The sequence below is a fragment of the Octopus sinensis genome, linkage group LG1, assembly GCF_006345805.1.
Source record: "Octopus sinensis linkage group LG1, ASM634580v1, whole genome shotgun sequence".
Lineage (NCBI taxonomy): Eukaryota > Metazoa > Mollusca > Cephalopoda > Octopoda > Octopodidae > Octopus > Octopus sinensis.
In genome coordinates, this window is record NC_042997.1 from 116,413,558 (window position 1) to 116,435,557 (window position 22,000).

The 22,000-nt window shown below is 37.9% G+C and overlaps 1 protein-coding gene across 2 annotated transcripts in view; it reads right to left on the minus strand.

The window, feature by feature from the left end:
• The window catches only part of LOC115216481 (serine/threonine-protein kinase 36-like), a 182,874-nt gene that overhangs the window by 23,374 nt on the left and 137,500 nt on the right, over positions 1-22,000 (minus strand). For both annotated transcript variants that reach the window (XM_029785887.2, XM_036504210.1), the window contains exons 26-28: positions 13,420-13,582; positions 4,450-4,594; positions 2,679-2,802 (exon numbers count right to left, since the gene is read on the minus strand). In XM_029785887.2, the coding sequence (XP_029641747.1) occupies positions 2,679-2,802; positions 4,450-4,594; positions 13,420-13,582 (432 nt within the window). The remainder of the gene's footprint in view (positions 1-2,678; positions 2,803-4,449; positions 4,595-13,419; positions 13,583-22,000) is intronic.

The window sequence follows — 22,000 nt, forward strand, 5'->3', positions numbered from 1 at the left end:
ATGCTTTTATGTGCCACCAGCACAAGTGCCATTTGTGTCACACTGGGGTGCTTTTACATGCCACTGGCATGGGTGCCATTTGCATGACACCGGGGTGCTTTTACATGCCACTGGCACGGGTGCCAATTCGTGTGACACCGGTATCTTCCACGACTGCAATTTTGCTCGGTTTGATGGGTCTTCTCAAGCACAGTATATTGCCAAAGGTCTCGGTCACTGCCTCCGTGAAGCCCAACATTCAAAAGGAACTCAGCCACTTTTTCTCCGTGAAAATTGTAAAATTGTATTTGATGGCATGCACCCATATTGTCTTTCTCTCTCTTTCACAAATACACACAAAACAAAAATAAGTGATAAGTGGAGGTGTGATTGTGGGGGTTAGATGTTTGCATCCCAACCACTTGATTCCAGATTCAGTCTCACTGCATGGCACATTGGGCAAGTGTCTTCTACTGTAACCCCTGGTTGTCCAAAAGCATTGTGAGCAGATTTGGTAGATAGAAACTGAAATAAGACCATCATGTGTGTGTGTGTCTCCTTGATTTCATGTGGTAGCAATAAACAACTCTCCCTGTTATACAAGCAGTGTCTTTCATTTTGAATATTCTGCTGGAAACCTATCTAGCCATAGGGAAGTATTACCTTCCTAGGAAACAGGTGATGGTTGGTGACAAGAAAGGCATCCGTCTGTACAAAATCTGCTTTGTATTCTATCTGACCCATGCAAACATGGAAAAGTAAAGGTAAGTGGGTGGGAAATCATTAAGTCATTATCATTAAGGTAGTGTTAGGAACATAAATTAGACTGTTTGGTGGAAGATTTTAATTCAAAACTTATGGAAGCAAGACATTTGTATTCAGAGCCAGGGCCAGTTTCAGCCAGGTTGGTAACGAAAGGGTTAAGAAATTTCTCTATTGTATATTTTAATCATTTTGTTATCATATTTCTATTCAGATGCTTTGTGTTTCTTTCAATTAATTTTAAATATAACAAAGAATTTAGTAAAAAAGTTTAGTTATCATTCACCTAGTGTCAGGAATATAAACTGTGACTAAGATTTGGTGGAAGATTTTAATTCAAAACTTATGAAAACAAGACATTTGTACTATAGAGCCAGAGCTGGTTTCAGCTGGGTTGGTATCAAAAGGGTTAAGGAATGATGGAAGATGTTGGAGTAGAGCAGGTTCTTGTTGTAGAGGAAGAGCTACGTGGCTGCCCATATTTAGGAAAGAGAGGAAGTGAGAATGAATTAGAGGTATCTCAAAGGAGATAGACAGTGGTGATGAGGTGTCCAGATGACACCTCAAGTAGCAGGTGTAGCAGTGAGGGGAGTGAGAGTTTGCAAGGGTGTGTGGGGGAAGAGATGCAGGAAGTTGGAGAGGGAGGTAGGCATCAGCTGTAAGGATTGGGGTAGGGGTGCATAAGTTGGGGAGGCTTCAGGAATACTAGCAGTGTGGGAGTAATGATACAGTTGATGGAGGAGAGAGAGAGAGAGAGATGATGCGTTTGGGTTAGCTGCTGGAGCAGAGGAGAGAAATAAAAGAGGTGTAATGCATGAGAAGAGACAATTTGGTGGTTCTGGGAGGGTAAAGCCTGCTGTAACATGTGGGTGTGGAGAGCAATCTTAATGGGTAAAGAATGGCTAACAAGTGAAATGGTTCAGGGCAGCAAGAGAGAATAGAAGCATAGGGATCCATTTGACCTGTAGCTTTGAGATTTCAAAGATCTGATTGTTTATTTTTAGAATGACATTGAAGGGTAGGTGTGAGAGGCTGGGTCTGGCCAGTTTGAACATACAACAAATAAAACACTTGGGCCAAATTTGACCAGTTTAGATACAAAAGGGTTAAAGCTATATTTCTACACAGAGACTACTTCACTTCCTTAAACTAATTTCAACTCTAATTGCTGGTTGCTATGATTAACTTAGAGGACTGAGATAATAATTATTATTATTGTATATAAGTTTTTATTCTCCCCCCCCCCCCCAGCCACCCAACTTCATCACTTAACTAACTTCCCATATACTTATTTTTAGTAGTTTAAGGTATGGAATTAATTTTCCTTTTACTGTTCTCTAAACAATTTTGAAATTACCACTTAAAAAGAAACTCCATATATTCTCATAAAGCAATGCTTTCACAGCACAACTTAATCACAATCAAATATCAACTACCAAAGATATCAGTAAAAGAAAGGAAAAAAAAACACATTTCCTTTCTACTTACAAAAGTAATTTGAAGAGTAATGTATATTAAACAAGAACTCTCAGAAAGCACAAACCTCCACCAAGACAATACCAATGTCCTCTCAATGATTAGCTGGAGATTGTTTTTAAAATGAGAATATCTGAAATAAACTCGACTGCTCTCATAAATGAGAATACTAAAAATTAACTCTCTCTAAAAAAAAACTGCTCTCAAGAATTAAGTAAAAAAACTAGGAAAAATAATCCAGAATCCTTGTCCGGTACCGGATTGATCCCAAAATCTAACCAGTTTGTGCCAGTCACAAGGCCAAACATCCATGAATGTTTCATCCGAATCCATCCAGCAGTCCTTGAGATATCTTGTCCACAGACAAACACAACTGAAAACAATACCTCCACCTTCGCTAAGGCAGAGGTAATAAATAAAAAAAAAAAAAAAAGGTTCAAAGTAAATTAGGCTTTACTTACCTTTTATGGAAAATTTCACACAAAAATGATGTATGTTTTAAAATATTGCCAAGTAAACTGCAGACACGAGATTTCAGAACAGAAGGTTCATAGTTCAACAGGGCAGAGAGCACAGAGTAATCACCTATGTATTGAAGAGAAGGTTGTGTCCATTAAATTTAATAATAAAGGCACAGGTATGAGTATATGGTTAAGAAGTATCGCTTTGCAAACATGTGGCTTTGGGTTCAGTCCCACTATATGGTACCTTGGGCAAGTGTTTTCTACTATAGCTGTAGCCTGGCCAATACTTTGTGAGGTAATTTGATAGGTTGAGACTAAAAGAAGCTTGTCATATGTACATGTGTGTTTAGATCAGTGGTTCTCAAACTTTTTTTTTTTACCTATGGACCCCTTTGATTGCTATTTTATTCTGGTGGACTCCCATAGCCATTTGATATTTAAAAACTTGTTTTATAGAAACTTCTTTTGGAATACCTAGTGTAGGTTAGACCATGTATAACATTGAAGAAACTGAGCTGTTTCTTGTAATAAATAATCTAAACAAATTTTTTTCATGGACCTTTCAAATAATAATGGGGACCCAATAACTATTTTTCTTGCACAGACACCTAAAATCTTATATGAATTCCCAGGGGTTATATGAACCCCCAGTTGAGAACCACTGGTTTAAATGAAAAAGCACCATCCAAACGTGGTTGATGACCTGAATAATAACAATAATAATAATATCGAAAAATACCTTAGGAATGAGAACCCAGGTTCGAAATTTCCCCAAGATACCTGATGAAGGCTGGAGAATATATCAGCTGAAATGTCGTGTTAACAACAAACAAGATGAGGGCAAATATCCGTCAAATGTAAATAATGTAAAATTATTTATGGAAGACCAGTAGTCACCCACACATACCAGCCTCTCGTGCCACTGATGTCATCCAAGGATGAGGCAAAGGCTGATACAGCTTGGCACCAGTGATGTTGCAACTTATTTCTGCAGCTGAGTGAACTAGAGCAATGCGAAATAAAGTGTCTTGTTCAACAACACAACACACAACCCAGTCCAGGAATCGAACTCACTACTGCATGATTTGTGAGCCTGACATTTTAACCACTGAGCCAAGTGCCTTCACATTCATTTATTAGGAAATGTACATTATTAGGAACTGCATAAAACAAAATTGTGAAAATATTTAGTGTATTGTAAAAGTATAACAAATTTATTGTGCATAAATATTAAGGGCAAAATATTTTATGAACCCCAGTTGAGAACCAAGGGGCTAAAGTATGATAAAGGAATAAATGCACGTGTATAAGGGTAGGTGGGAATAGCTGGGAAGAAGCTGAGATGGGAGTGCCATTTATTTAGGTTAATCATAAAAAAAAACTCCAAAGAATTTGTCACTCATCATCATCATCATTTAACGTCTGTTTTCCATGCTAGCATGGGCTGGACGGTTCAACCGGGGTCTGGGAAACCAGAAGGCTGCACCAGGCTGCAGTCTGATCTGGCAGTGTTTCTACAGCTGGATGCCCTTCCTAATGCCAACCATTCTGAGAGTGTAGTGGGTGCTTTTATGTGCCACTGGCACAGCTGCCAGGGGAGACTGGCAACAGCCATGAACGGTTGGTGCTTTTTACATACCACCAGTACAGAAGCCAGTCAAGCCAATTATTGAATAATACTTTAAAATACACATGTTTGAGAACCAACGGCATTTCTACTTAGAAGAGAAGCATTTGATTCAAATAAAGCAATGGAGGAAGCACTTACCATTCTGTCCCATTAATATTGTATTTAGAATTGGAATGTAATCCGAGGAGGTTCTTGCTAAATGACAGCATAATGACACAAGGTCACTTAACATGGACTGTGAACTTTTAGGAGATAACAATATTTGTTGTATAAAAGGTACAGCCTGAAAATAAACAACAATTATTAATGTATGCTCATAAAAACAGTTTATGAATGAAATCTCAGTTGTAACCAGTTTCTCAAACAGAGAGGATGTAAGATTTTACAGAATCTCTTAAATTTCTCTCTTGTCAACTTTTCCCTGAGGCAGGGCTGTTGAATTTTTCACACTTCAAAGTGATTTCACTGTACTCTATTTATTTGATATGTGTGTGTGTGTGTGTACATTTCTTTTACTTTCCTTTACTTGTTTCAGTCATTTGACTGTGGCCATGCTGGAGCACCACTGTTAGTAGAGAAAATCGACCCCAGGACTTATTCTTTGTAAATCTTGTACTTATCCTATCAGCCTCTTTTGCTGATTTGCAAAGTTACAGGGACGTAAACACACTAGCATCAGTTGTCAAGCGATGTTGTGGGGACAAACGCAGACACACAAACATACACACACACATATATATATGCATATATACGACAGGCTTCTTTCAGTTTCCGTCTACCAAATCTACTCACAAGGCTTTGGTTGGCCCAAGGTTATAGTAGAAGACACCTGCCCATGGTGCCATGCAGTGGGACTGAACCTGGAACCATGTCATGGGTACAAAACGGTGTGATAGATATACAAACCCGCATACATGCATGCAAGACACACATGCCAAACACAGAGACACACACATAGATACAAACATGCACAGATATGGATACATACCACAGAAAGACAAAATGGAATAGAGACAGGAGAGAAGAGGGGGGGGCATGAGGAATGGAAAGTCATTGAACAGGCCACAGAATGTGTGACAAAAGAACTCTGACAAATAAACTAATAATAATGATAATAAAGCTAAAGTGAAGATCAACTGAACAGTGCATATGATTTGGGTTCAGTCCCACTGTGTGGCACCTTGGGCAAATGTCTTCCACTATAACCTTGGGCTGACCAAAGACTTGTGAGTGGATTTGGTAGAAGGAAACTGAAAGAAGCCTGTTGTATATGTATATATATATGTGTGTGTGTGTGTGTGTGTGTGTGTATGTAGGCATATGGCTTAGTGATTAGGGCAGTCAGCTCATGATCGTAAGGATGTAAGTTCAATTCCCAGTGATGCATTGAGTCCTTGAGCAAGACACTTTATTTCATGTTTTCCCCAGTCTACTCAGCCAGCAAAAATGAGTTGTACCTGTATTTCGAGGGACCAGCCTTGTCACACTCTGTGTCACGCTGAATCTCTCTGCGGACTTTTTTCAGGGTACATGTGTCTGAGAAGTGCTCAGCCACTTGCATGTTAATTTCATGAGCAAACTGTTCCATTGATTGTATCAGCTGGAACTCTCTTTGTAACCAACAGAGTGCTCATTTATATATATATATATATATATAAATAAAACATTCGAGCGAGGTCATTGCCAATGCCGCTGGACTGACTCCTGTGCAGGTGGCACCCAAAAACACCATTTGAGCATGGCCATTGCCAGTACCACCTGACTGGTAGCATGTAAAAGCACTTACTACACTCTCGGAGTGGTTGGCGTTAGGAAGGGCATCCAGCAGTAGAAACACTGCCAGATCAGACTGGAGCCTGGTGCAGCCTTCTGGTTCACCAGTCCTCAGTCAAATTGTCCAACCCATGCTAGCATGGAAAGCGGATGTTAAACAATGATGATCATGATAAACAAACAATGTTAACATATACTGAATGTAAAAAACAAATGGGAGACCAGCAGAAGGTCTGTAATTCTTCACCAGTTATTGACTAATTGGTAATATTCAGTTTGGCAGCTTTAACGATAAGACTGAGTGTTTCCCAATTGGTGGTGCCCGCAAAAAATGTTTTCCTGCGGAGAATTAGGGACAAGAGCAAACAAAACAAAACAAGCAAAATGACACAGAATATGATTTAGAATGGTGGATAAGGACAAACAGTCAAACAAAATATGGCCTTGGAGCCAAGGAGGTGAGGATAGTGATATGCGTATGTATGTATATATATATATATATATATATATATATATATGTGTATCTGTGTTTGTCCCCTCATTACAGCTTGGCAACTGGTGTTGGTGTATATACATGCTTGTAACTTAGCAGTTCAACAAAGGAGACCAATAGAATAAAGACCAGGCTGAAAAAATAAGGTGGCAAGCTGGCAGAAAAGTTAGCATGCTGGGTGAAATGCTTAGCGGTATTTTGTCTCTTTACGTTCTGAGTTCAAATTCCACTGGGTTCGACTTTGCCTTTCATCTTTTCGATAATCAATAAATTAAGTACCAGTTACATCCTGGGATTGACCTAATCGCTTGGCCCCCCTCCTCCAAACTTTTGGGCCTTGTACCCAGAGTAGAAAGAATTATTATTATTATTATTATTACATTAAGGCGGTGAGCTGGCAGAATCGTTAGCACATTTCACCTGTCACTACATTCCGAGTTCAAATTCCACCGAGGTCAACTTTGCCTTTCATCCTTTCGGGAGTCAATAAATTAAGTACCAGTTACATACTGAGGTCAATCTAATCACCTGGCCTCCTCCCCAAAAATTTTGGGCCTTGTACCTAGAGTAGAAAGGATTATTATTATATTAAGGTGACAAGCTGGCAGAATTGTTAGCACACTGGACGAAATGCTTAGTGGATTTCGCCCATCACTACGTTCCGAGTTCAAATTCCGCCGAGGTCAGCTTTGCCTTTCATCCTTTCGGGAGTTTAATAAATTAAGTACCAGTTACATACTGGTGTCGATCTAATTGAATGGCCCCCTCCCCCAAAATTCCGGGCCTCATACCTAGAGTAGAAAGGATTAATAATCAAACTTTTTTCCAGTTGAGAAATATACTTATATCCTTTTCTCATTTTCCTATTATTAATATTTCTTTATTCTTTTTTAAAAGAATAACTTTGCTCTCTCTCTCCCTCCTTCTCTCTCTCTCTCTCTCTCTCTCTCTCTCCTTTTAAGTTTGCTTCTTTTCAATTTGGTCTATTTCTTTAATATTTCTTTCTCGTCTCTTTCATGTATTGTTTTCATTTAATTATTTATTCCTTGTAATTCAATGTTGTTTTGATTTTGTTTTGTGTTTTTTTGTATGTCCATGTATTAATACACCAACCTAAAATTTATGATTGTTATTCCTTTGAAATGATTGCTTGTGTGTTTGTTTCTACACATGGGTGTGTAAGTGAGCAAATGTGTGTCTGTGATTGTGTGTGTGTGTCAGAGACTGTGTGAGTGAGTGACAGTGTGTGAGTGTGAGTGACTGTGTGTGTGTGTGTGCATGAGTGACTGTGTGTCTGCATGTATGTGTGTCTGCATGAATGAGTGTGTGTGTCTGCATGAGTGAGTGTGTGTGAATGAGTGTATGTATGCATGCATGCATGTGCATGAGTGACTGTGTGTGTGTGCATGTATGAGTGTGCGTGAGTGATTGTGTGAGTGTGAGTGACAGACAGCATGTCAGACCGTACATGTGAAACTGTGTGTATGAATCACTCTGTGACTGTTTTTGTATGAGAAAGAGACTATGTGCACATGTGACCATGAGAAAGAGGAAGAGAGAGAAGGAGGAGGGGAGAGAGAAAGAGACTGACTCTGTGAGGGAAAGACAGAATGAGAGAAATGCTAACAGCCATGATACATAACAAAATTAAAACAGAAATAATCCAAATCAATAGATATATTTCTGAGAGTAGTTTCTAAAACTTTTTTTATGACATTTGCCTTCCATTTTTGTTTTATCAAAAGTTGTGAACCATAAATAAACAAACAAACAAATAAATAAAATATAGTAAAATAAAAATACAGTTGTCTGGAAACTGAAATAGAACAGACAAAAAAAAATAGCAGACAAAGAATAGAAAAGAAAAGAAATATCCTAATCAATAGGAGAGTATTTGGCAATCTCCTGGGAGATACAATTGATTGGGTTTCCTTTTAGCCACAACTGACACCTAGAGTAGACAAGGCTATGGGGTACAGCTTTGGAAGTTTTTTTTTTGTTTTTTCATTGTTGTATTGGCTTTGTGAAAGTTATTAACCCATGTAGTGGATATTACAAACCCTGTCTTGTAATTAACTGGTCATTGTAAATGATGTTGAAGAGTGTGGTTAAAAGGGGAGATAATTCGAACTGTGAGCCAAATAGTCTCTGATGTCCAAGATAAAGGTCAACTGTTTTATATACCAACATCAAAGTAGAAACTAAGAAAAGGTAACTCATGCAAGGGTGAGGTGAAGGTAAAAGCAAGCAGAAAAGTGAAAGTGAAAGAGAAATATTTCTAAAACTGGAACAAATTATATGTAAAACTCTTTTATCTTTCATTTCAGTCATTGGACAATGGCCATACTAGAGCACTACCTTGAAGGATTTAATTGAACAAATCAACCCCTAATTATTTTTTTTAAACCTGCAGTGTAAATAACGGACAGTCAAGACTATTGAAAAGGTTACAAGAAGCAACGAAAATTTTAGGAAAATAAAAATAAGAAATAAGTGGAAATTTTACCAGTGAGTGTGTTACATTATAAAGCACAAAAAGAAAATTACTCTCCCCAGACACAACAGTATATATATATATATATATATAAAATAAACAAGCTTTGGAAGCTGTTGGAGCCACTTAGCTGGTAACTGAGAGGTATTGTGTTCAATTCCTCATAGCTGCTTGCTAGCAACTTTTTCTTGTTTTCTAAGGGTAAATGCCTAATCTTTCTCTGCTGTTCCCACAGCTATAATGCATTTGAAACTTACTTTCTTGCCTGTAATATATATATATATGTGTGTGTGTGTGTGTATGGCACGTAAAACACCATTTGAGTGTGGCCGTTGTCAGTACCGCCTGACTGGCACATAAAAGCACCCACTACACTCTTGGAGTGGTTGGCGTTAGGAAGGGCATCAAGCTGTAGAAACTCTGCCAGATCAGATTGGAGCCTGGTACAGCCATCTGGTTTGCCAGTCCTTGGTCAAATTGTCCAAACCATGCTAGCATGGAAAGCGGACGTTAAATGATGATGATGATATATAAAAATTCAGGCTACATATGTTTCAGAGTGAGTGGAACCTCAGAATCAGGTTGCCAACTGTGAACTATATATATATATATATATATATATATATATATATACACACACACACACACAGACAATTTCTAGTTATCAAATATATATATATTTGATGATTGGAAATGTTGAAAAGCTTCAACTTTTCTAATGATCAAATGAAAATAGATATGAAATAATGAAGAAAGCATACTAACGAGAAAGAATACAATATATATATATATATAAAATACTTCTTTAATTATTTTGGGTTGGGTTTATGCAAATAGAAACAAGGGTATTCTTTAAAAGATCAGAACAAATATTCATCAGATATATTGTCATATAATTGAAAATCCTGACAATAAATATATTTTTCCAACCTGGATATTGAAATATCACCTGTTTGGCTTTAATTAAATGATTCAGTGAAAATAGTTGATTTGCTTGTTAAGATGATTTTCTACAGAGCTTAAAATTTAAGATGGATAACCAAGAGAGAATGTTATCTACAGAATCAGCAGACCATATCTATAATATTTGACAGTAGACAAACATAGTTTTAATAACCTGGAAGAAAGCCAAAGCAAGACAAACACATCTATGTAAAATTTTAATAAATATTTCCATTTTTGTTCTTGTTTGACATCAGAATATTTAATCAGATCTGGTCTAGTTTGTTACTATGGCTGTAATATTGTTTTCAAATTTTTTTTCTATTTCCCCCAAGAGCAAAATAATGCTAAATACAATTTAAAAAAAAAAAAGGCTAAGAAAATTCTAGTGTTTCTTCTTGTTTAGTTTGTCTTATTTTTTTTTAAACATTTCTTTTAAAATTATAAAATGTTTTCAAACTGAAATATAAAATGCTGAAATTTTTGGCAACATCAATCACTTAAATACTTACTCTCTACATAATCATTATGGAATCATTGCAATGAGAGGCTGAAATGAATGTAGTGTGAATGATCAAATAAAGGAAAAAAGAAATATGAAATTCTACACTACTATTTTGTATTGAGTACTACTAAGGGAAGTAATCAATTTTAATCGAACCAAATTTCAATGAACAATAGACATAAAATCTCTCTATCTATCTATCTCACTATGTATGTGTGTATACACACACACACATACAAAAACACACACACAGATTGCTCAGGCATGGCAGTGTCATTAAGAAACTTGCTTTGCAATTCTGTAACTTCAGGTTCAGGCTTGCTGCATGGTGCCTTGGGTGAATGTTTTCTGCTATACCGCTGGGCCAACCAATGCCTTGTCAATGAATTTGGTAGATAGAGGTTGTGTGTGTGTGTTGTTTTAGCAACCACTTTTCAATGCTTGCAGGAGACAGAATTTATTTCAGCAGGATTTCTACAGCTGGATGCTCTTCCAGTCACTGACCCTAACATGTTTTGATCAAGTTAATATATTCTCCTGGCAAGGTAAGTTTTTCAGAGGAGACTGGAACTGAACACTTGCGTGTGACAGTGGCACAATGGCACTTTGTTACAACCATCCCCTGATGGTTGCAGGGTACACATACATATGAACACACACACACACACGTATCATCATCACCATAATCGTTTAACATGCAGTCTCCATGTTGGCATGGGTTGGATTATTTGACATGAAGCTGGCTAGCAGGGAGCTACCCGAACTCAAACTCTCTTTTGTGGAACAATTTCTATGGTTGGATGCCCTTCCTAACACCAACCATATATAAAGGTAGGTAAGTAAGTAGGTAGGTACACAGGTGTGTATGATTATGTATAGAAGAATATAGTAAGATCACACACTGATTGGTCAGAATACAGCTTGCAAAAATTAACATTCTGGAGTCTGTACAAATGTGTTTAAGGCACACATTTTAGCCATATCACTACAGTTGTAAATTGTTAAACATAATTGTCACCACTACTACATGAACCTGAAGATTGCATAGTTTAATGCTTGAAAGTACTAGTTCAATCAGAATGGACATTTAATATTCTATCATTTCATTATATTATATTGTTATAAATGTGATAAACAGACAAAGTTGGAATTTCTTTGAGTAATATATTTATATATATATATACATACATACACATACATATACACCTGACATGTTCCTTTCAGTTTTGTACAAGATTTTGGTTGGCTATCTGTAGTTGTACAAGGCATCAGGTGGCTATCTGTATTGTAGAAGACACTTGCTCAAGGTAGCATGCAGTGGGACTGAACCCAAACCAACAGAGTTCAGAAGCAACCTTCTGAACCACATGCCTACATCATTTGAAGAAAGCATTTTCAACAATGGGAATAATTATTTATAATGTTATGTTTGTTGATTTATAACACACATTTAAAACCACTCCTCCAGAGAAAAGACAAAGTAGGCTTTGGCAGATAATCGCTCCAGAAGAAATACTCTAAGACATTTCCACCAATGCTTTCATTGTTCTGCCAGTTCCTCACTTGAATGAAATAATAATCCATCCTTTTTTGTTTTTTCTGTCCACTATTTCTGGGAGGGATCTGGCAGAGGTAGAGTCCTCAGGCACTTCTTCCATACTGGTCCTATCAGAAAAAAAACCATCATTGCACTTTTCTGCTAGAGTCACAAGACTGAGCAACTGAGACCATAGATATTGTCCAACTGTCTCGTTCCTAGTCTATCCCAACGTCTCTAGTCAGTTGGCTCAATTTGAAGAATCCGTCTTGTGATTCTGTCCTGGAACATTCTAATCACTTGTCAGTTGAACTGGAGCTGTGACTTCTCAATGCAGAGAAGCAGCGGTTCAAACTGGAGAGACTTCCCAATCTCCAAACCATACAATATAGAAATATACAATAATTTTTTTAAGTGTATCTTTACAGATTTTGTGTAGAATTTAAAGCTAGCAATTAATATATACAATACCAAGCTCTATAAAGAAGTGCTGACTTCTCAAAGTAGATGGAACACGTGGAAGTGAAAGACCCAGGAAGACGCGGGATGAAATATTGAAGAACTCTGGTGGTGTAAAGCACTCATGATGACGCCACCTAAAAGTGCCTGTACAGCACCATGTAAAAGCACCCATGCAGTGCCGCATCAAAGAGCATGTGTGATGCAATGTAAAAGCATCCATGTGGTGTCATGTAAAAGCACCCAGCAAACTCTGTAAAGTGTTTGGCATTAGGAAGGGCATCCAACTGTAGAAACCATACTAAATCAGACAAGGGTCTGGTGCAGCTCCCCAGTTGGCCAGCTCTGGTCAAACCATCCAACCCATGCCAGCATGGACAACTGACATTAATGTACCAGTTTCGCATAACCAACCCTAGCCCAGTGAAAAGTACCTTGGATTGTAGGGCAACATGCTGTGCTTGAGGAGACCTATTGAGTCAAGTACATCAACATTGAAATGAAAATCAAATGGAAATTGTAGTTGTGATACTTGTGTCGGTGGCACATAAAAAGCACAATCCGAACGTGACCGATGCCAGCACCACCTTGACTAGCTATCGTCAAGCACCAACTAATCGTGGCCATTGCCAGCCTCATGTGGACCCTATGCTGGTGGCACGTAAAAAGCACACACTACACTCTCAGAGTGGTTGGTGTTAGGAAGGGCATCCAGCTGTAGAAACACTGCCAGATCAGAATGGAGCCCAGTGCAGCCTCCTAGCTTCCCAGACCCCAGTTGAACCATCCAACCCATGCTAGCATGGAAAACAGACATTAAACGATGATGATGAAGAATAATTATACAATAGTTATACAATAATTGTGTCATATTCTTAATTATGTAATTGTAACAGCAAGATTACCTTTGGATCTGCATTTATAGCATTTGAAAACTGAATGACCATACCATCTGTGGAAAGAACCAGGCGACAGATTAAGCTGATAGGAACATCTAAGGATTCTTTTCTTATGTAATGGACTGTTGCATACAAGAGTTTTGGTAATAATTCTAGAGTATGAAAACAGCTGTGGAAAGAAAGAAAGAAAAAAAGAAACATTAAAAGAAAGAAAAATAGGTTTTGGCAAATAATTTTTTACAGTGGCATAACGTTGGGTAGAATAAAAGACTGAATGGGTTCTGTTACATACCTGCTACTTATTTAATTAAGGCTATAATGACAAGCAAAGTCAAGTTTCACAGGACTTGAATGCAAAATGTACAAGGAAGACATTAAATAGAATAAGATGCATGTGTGTATTCATTCATTTTCATTGATGTTCCTATACTGGTACAGGTTAGGTGGATACATATTTGAGGGAGTATTTTATAGCTGGATGCCCTTCCTGTTATCAACTCTTACCCGGTGTTAAAGTAAAGAATACAACCACACATACACTCTGCAATTAATGACCTGTGTATTGAACCTAGGGAGGGATATATTCCATGGAACATTCAGAGAGAGATCTTCATGAGCCAATGAGATTTTAGACCTGTGATTCTCAACTGGGGTCCACATAACCCTTAGCAGTGTATATAAGATTTTGCTGTTAAAATTTATGTGTAATAAATTAGCTCTATTTCTATAATATACAAAATACCCTCCAAAACTACCCTTTAAAAAAAAATTTTTTTGACACAAACCCCGCTTTTCGGCTATGGAGAATATGAATCGGCAAAAAAATTGGCAAAAATCAACATTTAAAAAAAAAATATGGAGATTATGATTCTGAAAAAAATTTCCAAATATCTTTGTAAAATTTTTTTTCTAAATATGCAGAAAAATACAGACATCATGAGTCAGACAAAACTTCCAAAACATTTCTGTACTTACGGTTATGGGGTTAGGGTTCTAGGGTGAGTGTTGGGGAAAAAAGTCAAAATTTAAGAAGTTGGTGGTGGTGGTGGTGGTGGTGGTGGGGGATTTCACAATGCTGATTTTTGGCAATTTTCCGGAACCTCCATATTCAAAAACGGGGATTTTTGGCAAAGAAAAGTACAAAAATAAACAAATTTGGGAGAAAATGGGGACGGGGACAGGTAGAAGTCTTTCCAATATTTTAACAATGTTTTATGCAATCCCTAAAAATATTCAATTATAAAAAAAAAAAGGATTTTTTTAAAGAATTGCATGTTTATTAGGGTCAAGTAGTGTAGAATAAAAATCGAAATGATCCATGGGTAAAAAAATGCTAGAGAAGCACCGTTTTAGACTCACTACCAATGTGCTATGAAAGACTCTCTAATCAAGTATCTGTCTTTATCAACAAAGTTCCAAGAACTTGATTTATATCAGTTCCAGACAATCTAAAGATATTTCTTGACCAAAAGTAAATAATGTTTTCATTGATTTTTTTGTTTTAAAAATTTTCCAATTAATGTTCTTATTCAATTAAGAAATATTTCTACCGATAATTTGTTTACCAATAAGTTTAATGAACAACTGTATCGACTGATAATGTAGAAACGCTATAAAAATTAGAACCAAATTGACAATGAAAATACCTGTAAATGTGTAGCTAAAAGAACAGCTTTGGTTTTATTACTCAGTATCATCATCATCTTCAGTTTTACGTCTATTTTTCCATGAGTTTGAGTGGTCCTCATCAACATAACATCTTATCATTTGTTATGGTCCTCTGCCATCTCTGTAGTAAGGTTCAGCTTCCTCAGATCAACCATCACAAGAAGAGGAAGATCTTCCTTGGTCTTCCTCTTCTATGAGACAGTATTTTATGAATTTTCATCATCATCATCATTTAATGCCTGTTTTCTATGCTGGCATGGGTTGGACAGTTTCACTGAAAACTAGTAAGCTGGGCGGAGCTTTTAGTAACATTAAAATATGAACCAGACAATTTCTCAATTTACACCTTCTTCGGCATCTCCTCCCAGGGGCTGCAATCCAAATGCATTTCTCCATGCTACATCAAGAATCTCCATCTCTCACTAGCTTCAGTTTCATTTGTGTAGACACTATCAATAACATCAATATAGTTGGGTGGCCTTTACCCTGAAGATGCATAGGTCAGTGGATAGAGTAGCGTTTCTCGACTAGAGTTCTCCAGAACCCTAGGGATTCCGTGAGAAAGAGAGAGATAAGCTAATACTAATTTCATAATCGTAATATTACTATACATGCACAACATATTATTGGTTATTGTAAGATAAACATCATCCTATCTAACCTATTATGTTATCAGAAAAAGATATAACAACCACACACACACACACAGACATTATCATCGTTTAACGTCTGTTTTCCATGCTAGCATGGGTTGGACGGTTCGACTGGGGTCTGGGAAGCCAGGAGGCTGCACCAGGCAACATCTGATCTGGCAGTGTTTCTACAGCTGGATGCCCTTCCTAATGCCAACCACTCTGTAAGTGTAGTGGGTGCTTTTTACTTGCCACCAGCACAGGTGCCAGGCGAGGCTAGCAACAGCCAAGATCAGTTGTGCTTTTTATGTGCCACCAGCATGGAGTCCAGTCAAGGCGGCACTGGCAATGGCCACATTCGGATAGATCTTTTTACATGCCACCGGCACTTGTATCACAACTACAATTTCCATTGGTTTTTTGATCGATTTCAATTTCACTTGCCTCAACAGGTCTTCGCAAGCAGAGTTTGGTGTCCCAAGGCAGAAAGGTATGCATAAGTGGACTGTCTACATCCCAGGTAAAGGTCATGGGTTATGGTCTCACTTGTCCTGCCGGGTCTTCTCACGCACAGCATATTTCTAAAGGTCTCGGTCACTAGTCATTGCCTCAGTGAGACCTAATGTTCGAAGGTCATGCTTCACCACCTCATCCCAGGTCTTCCTGGGTCTACCTCTTCCACAGGTTCCCTCAACCACTAGGGTGTGGCACTTTTTCACACACCTATCTTCATCCATTCTTGCCACATGACCATACTAGCGCAAACGTCTCTCGCACCCCACAACTGATGCTTCTTAGGTCCAACGTTTCTCTGAAGGTACTTACACTCTGTCGAGTATGAACACTGACATTACACATCCATCGGAGCATACTGGCTTCATTTCTTGCAAGCTTATGCATATCCTCTGCAATCACGGCCCATGTTTCACTGCCATGTAGCATGGCTGTTTGTACACATGCATCATACAGTCTGCCTTTTACTCTGAGCAAGAGGCCTTTTGTCACCAGCATAGGTAAGAGCTCTCTGAACTTTTCCCAGGCTATTCTTACTCTAGCAGTTACACTTTCAGCACACCCGCCCCTGCAACTGACTTAGTCACCTAGGTAACGGAAGCTATCAACTACTTCTAGTTTTTCTCCCTGGAATATGGCGGAAGTTGTTCTCTGCACATTTTCAGTGTTGATTGCTCCTGAGCATCTGCCACATACAAAAACTATCTTCCTAGTTAGCCTTCCTTTGACATTGCTGCACCTCTTATGTGTCCATAGCTTACACTGGGTACATCTTATATATATGCTAAAAGGGTAAAATTAATTAATTAATTAATAATCAATAATTTTACCAAGTGGTTCAGTACATTAAAATAACCTTTTTTAGGTAAAATTATACAAATCATATATATAAAACTCTAGTTGTGTGAGTGTCTGTCCCCTTCGATTTAGATCCCTAACTCCTCCCACAATTTGCGGTGCAGTTTAACCAAATTCGGGTATCTTATAGTCGTGATTCATATCGAGCCCGTCTGACTATTAGCGCGCGTCAACGATGAGTCTACGATTTTAAAAATAATTTAACATCATTTTTTTATTCCATTTTAATGCATAAAATGCATCGTGTGTCGATGGCGGCGGAGTTGGCGTCCACGCTCACAGCTGCACCTGTTTGCTTCTCCCCCTTCCCTCCCTCGTGAAGCTGTGGGGAAGGGAGTGTAAAGAAATCAACGTCGTAATGCGTTGTGAAGGAAACCAGCATTCTTTTAGAACAACGACTTCATGGCTTGAAGACACCAAAACAAAAATGGCTAAGAAAGCCCGAATTTATAAGGGAAGTAACTCTCTAAAAATGCTTATATAGTTATTTCCCTTACAAACCCGAGCAACGCCGGGCGATACTGCTAGTATTCTATAATTATAAACATAATTATAATCAGGGTTCAGCTAATTGTTTCATCATGCACCGAATTTAGAAATAGGAGTTAAAATTCCTTTTCTGCTACCGTAAAAATCTCCCGACATAGGCAAAAAGAAAAAATAACAAATTCACAAGACTCAGATTAGCTACATACGCGTTTCAGGATTAAAGTAAAGTAATATTTACTTACTTATTTCACCTCTTCAGTGCAGCATTTTGAGATATAAATTTGAGAATGTTTGAATTAAATATGTACATGATCAAGCGTTTTAACTCCTATTTCTAAATTCGGTGCATGGTAAAGTAATTAGCTGACCTCTGATTATAATTATGTTTATAATTATAGAATAGTTATATATATATATATATATCTTTACCACATGAACTACAATGAAAATTATATGAGAAATAGTATATAATTTTTTTGTGCAGGGGTTCCTTGAGACATGTAATTTATTTTAAGGGTTACACAAGGGTAAAAAGGTTGAGAAACACTGGGTTAGAGTGTCAGGCTCACATTCATGAGGTTGTGAGTTCGATTCCCGGACCGGGCTGTATGTTGTGTTCTTCAGCAAGACATTTTATTTCATGCTGCTCCAGTTCATTCAGCTGTAGAAATGAGTTGCGATGTAACTGGTGCCAAGCTGTTTCGGCTTGGCACCAGTTGGATAACATCAGTTGTGTTGAGAGAGGAGGCTGGCATGCATGGGCAACTGCTGGTCTTCCGTAAGCAGCTTTGCCTGGACTTGTGCCATAGAGGGGAACTTTCTAGGTGCAATCCCATGGTCATTCATACCGTGGGAGGTCTTAAGCCTTTACCTTCTAATAGGGTGTGCAAATGTCCAAAATATGACATCTGCTATGGCCTGATGTCAGGAGCCAGCATAGATTATACTGCATTGTTAAATAATAACAGTGATGAGTGGAATGTGTCCATAAATGTCCTTTCCAGTCTTTTGCTCATGTTATGAGATGTTTTTGAACCCACATGAAAAGCCTAGTATATATACCATGGAGGAGGTCTTGAAGCTTCTTACTCATAATCCAGCTTTTAGCTCCATATGAAGGATGGCGGCCCTGATAATGATCAGCCTTGTTCACTTTGAAACATTTGATTGCCAGATATGATGAAGCTTGTTAACCAACATTACAAGATTTTCCCCCAGGTGTCATCAAGTTTTTCTTGTTGTCAGCAACTTAAGACCCAAGGTATTTGAAGCCACTGACCTCCTCAAGCTGTGTACCATCATTTGAACAAACAGCAAGTGGGTTTTTTCCTTATTAGTGGTCACATACTCATTCTTCTTTGCATTGACATAGCCGATGACAGTACTGCCTGATTGGCACACTCGTGCCAGTGGAACATTAAAAGCACCATCTGAGCATGATCGTTGCCAGGGCCGCTGATTGGTACCTGTGCCAGTGGTACGTAAAAAAAAGCGTCATTTGAGCATGATCATTGCCAGTATCACCTTACTGGCACCCGTGCTGGTGGCATATGAAAAACAACATTCAAGCATGGTCGTTGCTAGTGCCGCCAGACTGGTCCTCGTGCCAGTGGCATATAAAAGCACCCACTACACTCTCAGAGTGGTTGGTGTTAGGAAGGGCATCCAGCTGTAGTGACTTTGCCAGATCAGATTGGAGCCTGGTGCAGCCTTCTAGCTCGCCAGCCCTCAGTCAAACCATCCAACTCATGCCAGCATGGAAAGCGGATATTAAATGATGACGATGATGATGATGATAATCTTGGTTGCAGCATCAAGCAGGTGGTAGGCTGTGAGGTCAAGATCACCTTCATAGTCCAGGTCAGAGAGATACAGGCTCTTCTGACATCTTGATCACTTCTATTTGATGGCGGTGGCCTGTACTCTTGGATGGAGTTAATAGTCATAACTGTTTCCTCCTCGTATATATGATTTGCTTTCCTCTTTCAACATTTACACTACTTTCTAGTTTTTATGAATGCATTTGGCACAACTCAGAGATGTATACAAATTTAAAATATCTTTGATAATACTATTAATCACTTGACATTTCAGCTAATTTAGTTTATTGCCAAAACCTTAGAGCTATCAGCATAACATCAACCCCACCACCTTTTGCCAAAACCATAGAGCTAGCAGAATACATTAGCCCTCCACCTTGCATGTTCTCTGCTCCTAAACAACTTAACCTCACCTTTCTGCCAATAGTTGTCATGTTGCCACTTTCATAAATATTCTGTACCTTTTTTTTTTCATTTCTTTTTGCTTATTTATTTTCCTTATTTTCTCCCTTTCTTCCCTTCTATCTTGACAATCATCTGACCAAAACATCAAGACTACTTTTCTTTTCTTCATAACATAATATATTGAGTTTGTATTCTTGTACAACATTTTCTCTCGTTCTCTTTCTTCTTATTATTATTTTGCCAGTTTTAGCTCGTAATTTACCATGGATTCATATTTTTTGGTTATTTTATGTACTGATATGTTGAAAATGCCTTGTAATATTTACTCTGATGAAAGCTTTCCTGTGCAGTAAACAATGGGTAGTAGCTGTTTGACTGCACTAAATATTTTATTCAACACATTCTTTTTATGGATATATATCTTCCATATTTTGGGCAATAAATCAGATTTATCTCAGAAACATCCCCTGAGAGTAACTTATGTTTAACTGATATATATTACATTTTTTTGTTCAGTTTGTTTTATTTCAGAGTGCTTCTTCTCAGAATAAGCTGCCTTAATCATGTCTAAGAAGCTACACACTCTCCCTTGTGGATAATAGAAATGCATAAAACAATATTGTAAGCATTAGTAAGATACAGAAGTTTAGGATTGAAAAAAAGATAGAAAAAGATGGAGACAGTGATTCTAATATTATTCAAATCAGTTCACATATACGACTTATTCAAAGCAATTTGTTTCAAAGTGTTCTCTTCTGTTATTACATAGAAATCATGAACAGTTGATTTTTCCTTTTTTATGGCCTCTGATATGGAGGAATCTAAAACTTCTGATTGTTTTTCACAATCTTTGTTATATAAAGATCAAGTGCTACTGATAGTTCTCTATAATCTCTGCTATACAGAGACAAAGAATCGCTGATTCTCTTCCATAAATTCTTTTATTTATAAGGCTTCTGACTGTACTCTACAATTTTCGTCAAGAACTAAACATTGTCCTCTAAAATCTCTGCTATACAGAGATCAAGAACTATTGAATGTATTCTGTAATTTACTCTGTTAATCTGAAATCAAGAACCGTTGATTGTCCTCTATAATTTCTGTAGAGTTCAGTGGAGAAGATCCTGCTACTAAGCCATCTCTGACTTTGAGGCAACCAGGATAAAGATCATCATCATCATCATTTAACGTCCATTTTCCATGCTGGCATGGGTTGGACAGTTCAGTTGGGGTCTGGGAAGCCAGGAGGCTGCACCAGGCTCCAATCTGATCTGGCAGTGTTTCTACAGCTGGATGCCCTTCCTAATGCCAACCACTCCGAGAGTGTAGTGGGTACTTTTTACGTGCCACTGGCACAGGGACCAGAGGAGCTGGCATCAACCACAATTGGATGGTGCTCTTTACATGCCACCAGCATGGAAGCTGATTTGATTTTGATATACTTGATTCAATAGGTCTCCTCAGGCACAGCATGTCACTCTTCAATCCAAGGTACTTTTAAGTGGGCTGGTTATACGACACTGGTCTAGGCTACAGCTGTGAACTCACAACTGAAAACTCACAGCTGAAAGAAACAGGAATCCAGCAGAGAGCCAGGTTCAATCTATCCCTAAGTTCTCAGATGAGATAACAAGTTAAGATAATGTACTAAACTATGTCCAGCCAAATCCCTCATCCATCTGAGTGACACAAGAGTCCAGTTTTATAATGTCCATTATATAGAGATCAAAAACAGTTGATTGTCTGCTATAATCTGTTAAGAGATCAAGAACTGACGATTATCCCCTCTAATCTTCCCTATTATATAGAAATTAAGAACTCCTTACTGTCTGCTACAGTCTTCTCTGTTATACAGGAATCAAGAACTGCTGATCCTAGTTTTTGTAATACCAGCATTTTTTTAATCTCCATTTTTCAGTTGAATAGAGACTAATTAGTGATGACACTTAGCAAATCTTGATTTCTTTATAGCAGTGGAAATTACGGAAGAGAATACTTTCAGAGGCAAGTACCTTTCAATAAATTTACATGTAAATAGGTAGACGTAGCCACTTTTCTTTCAATTTTCAAGAATGAGAAAAGCCAAATAAACAGAAACACAAATCTAACAATGAATTACTTCTGTTTTTGCAACACCTCCTTTATTCTCTAGTTCCAAATAATCAACAAATGTCACAGAGGCAATGAAAGGAGACCAAAACT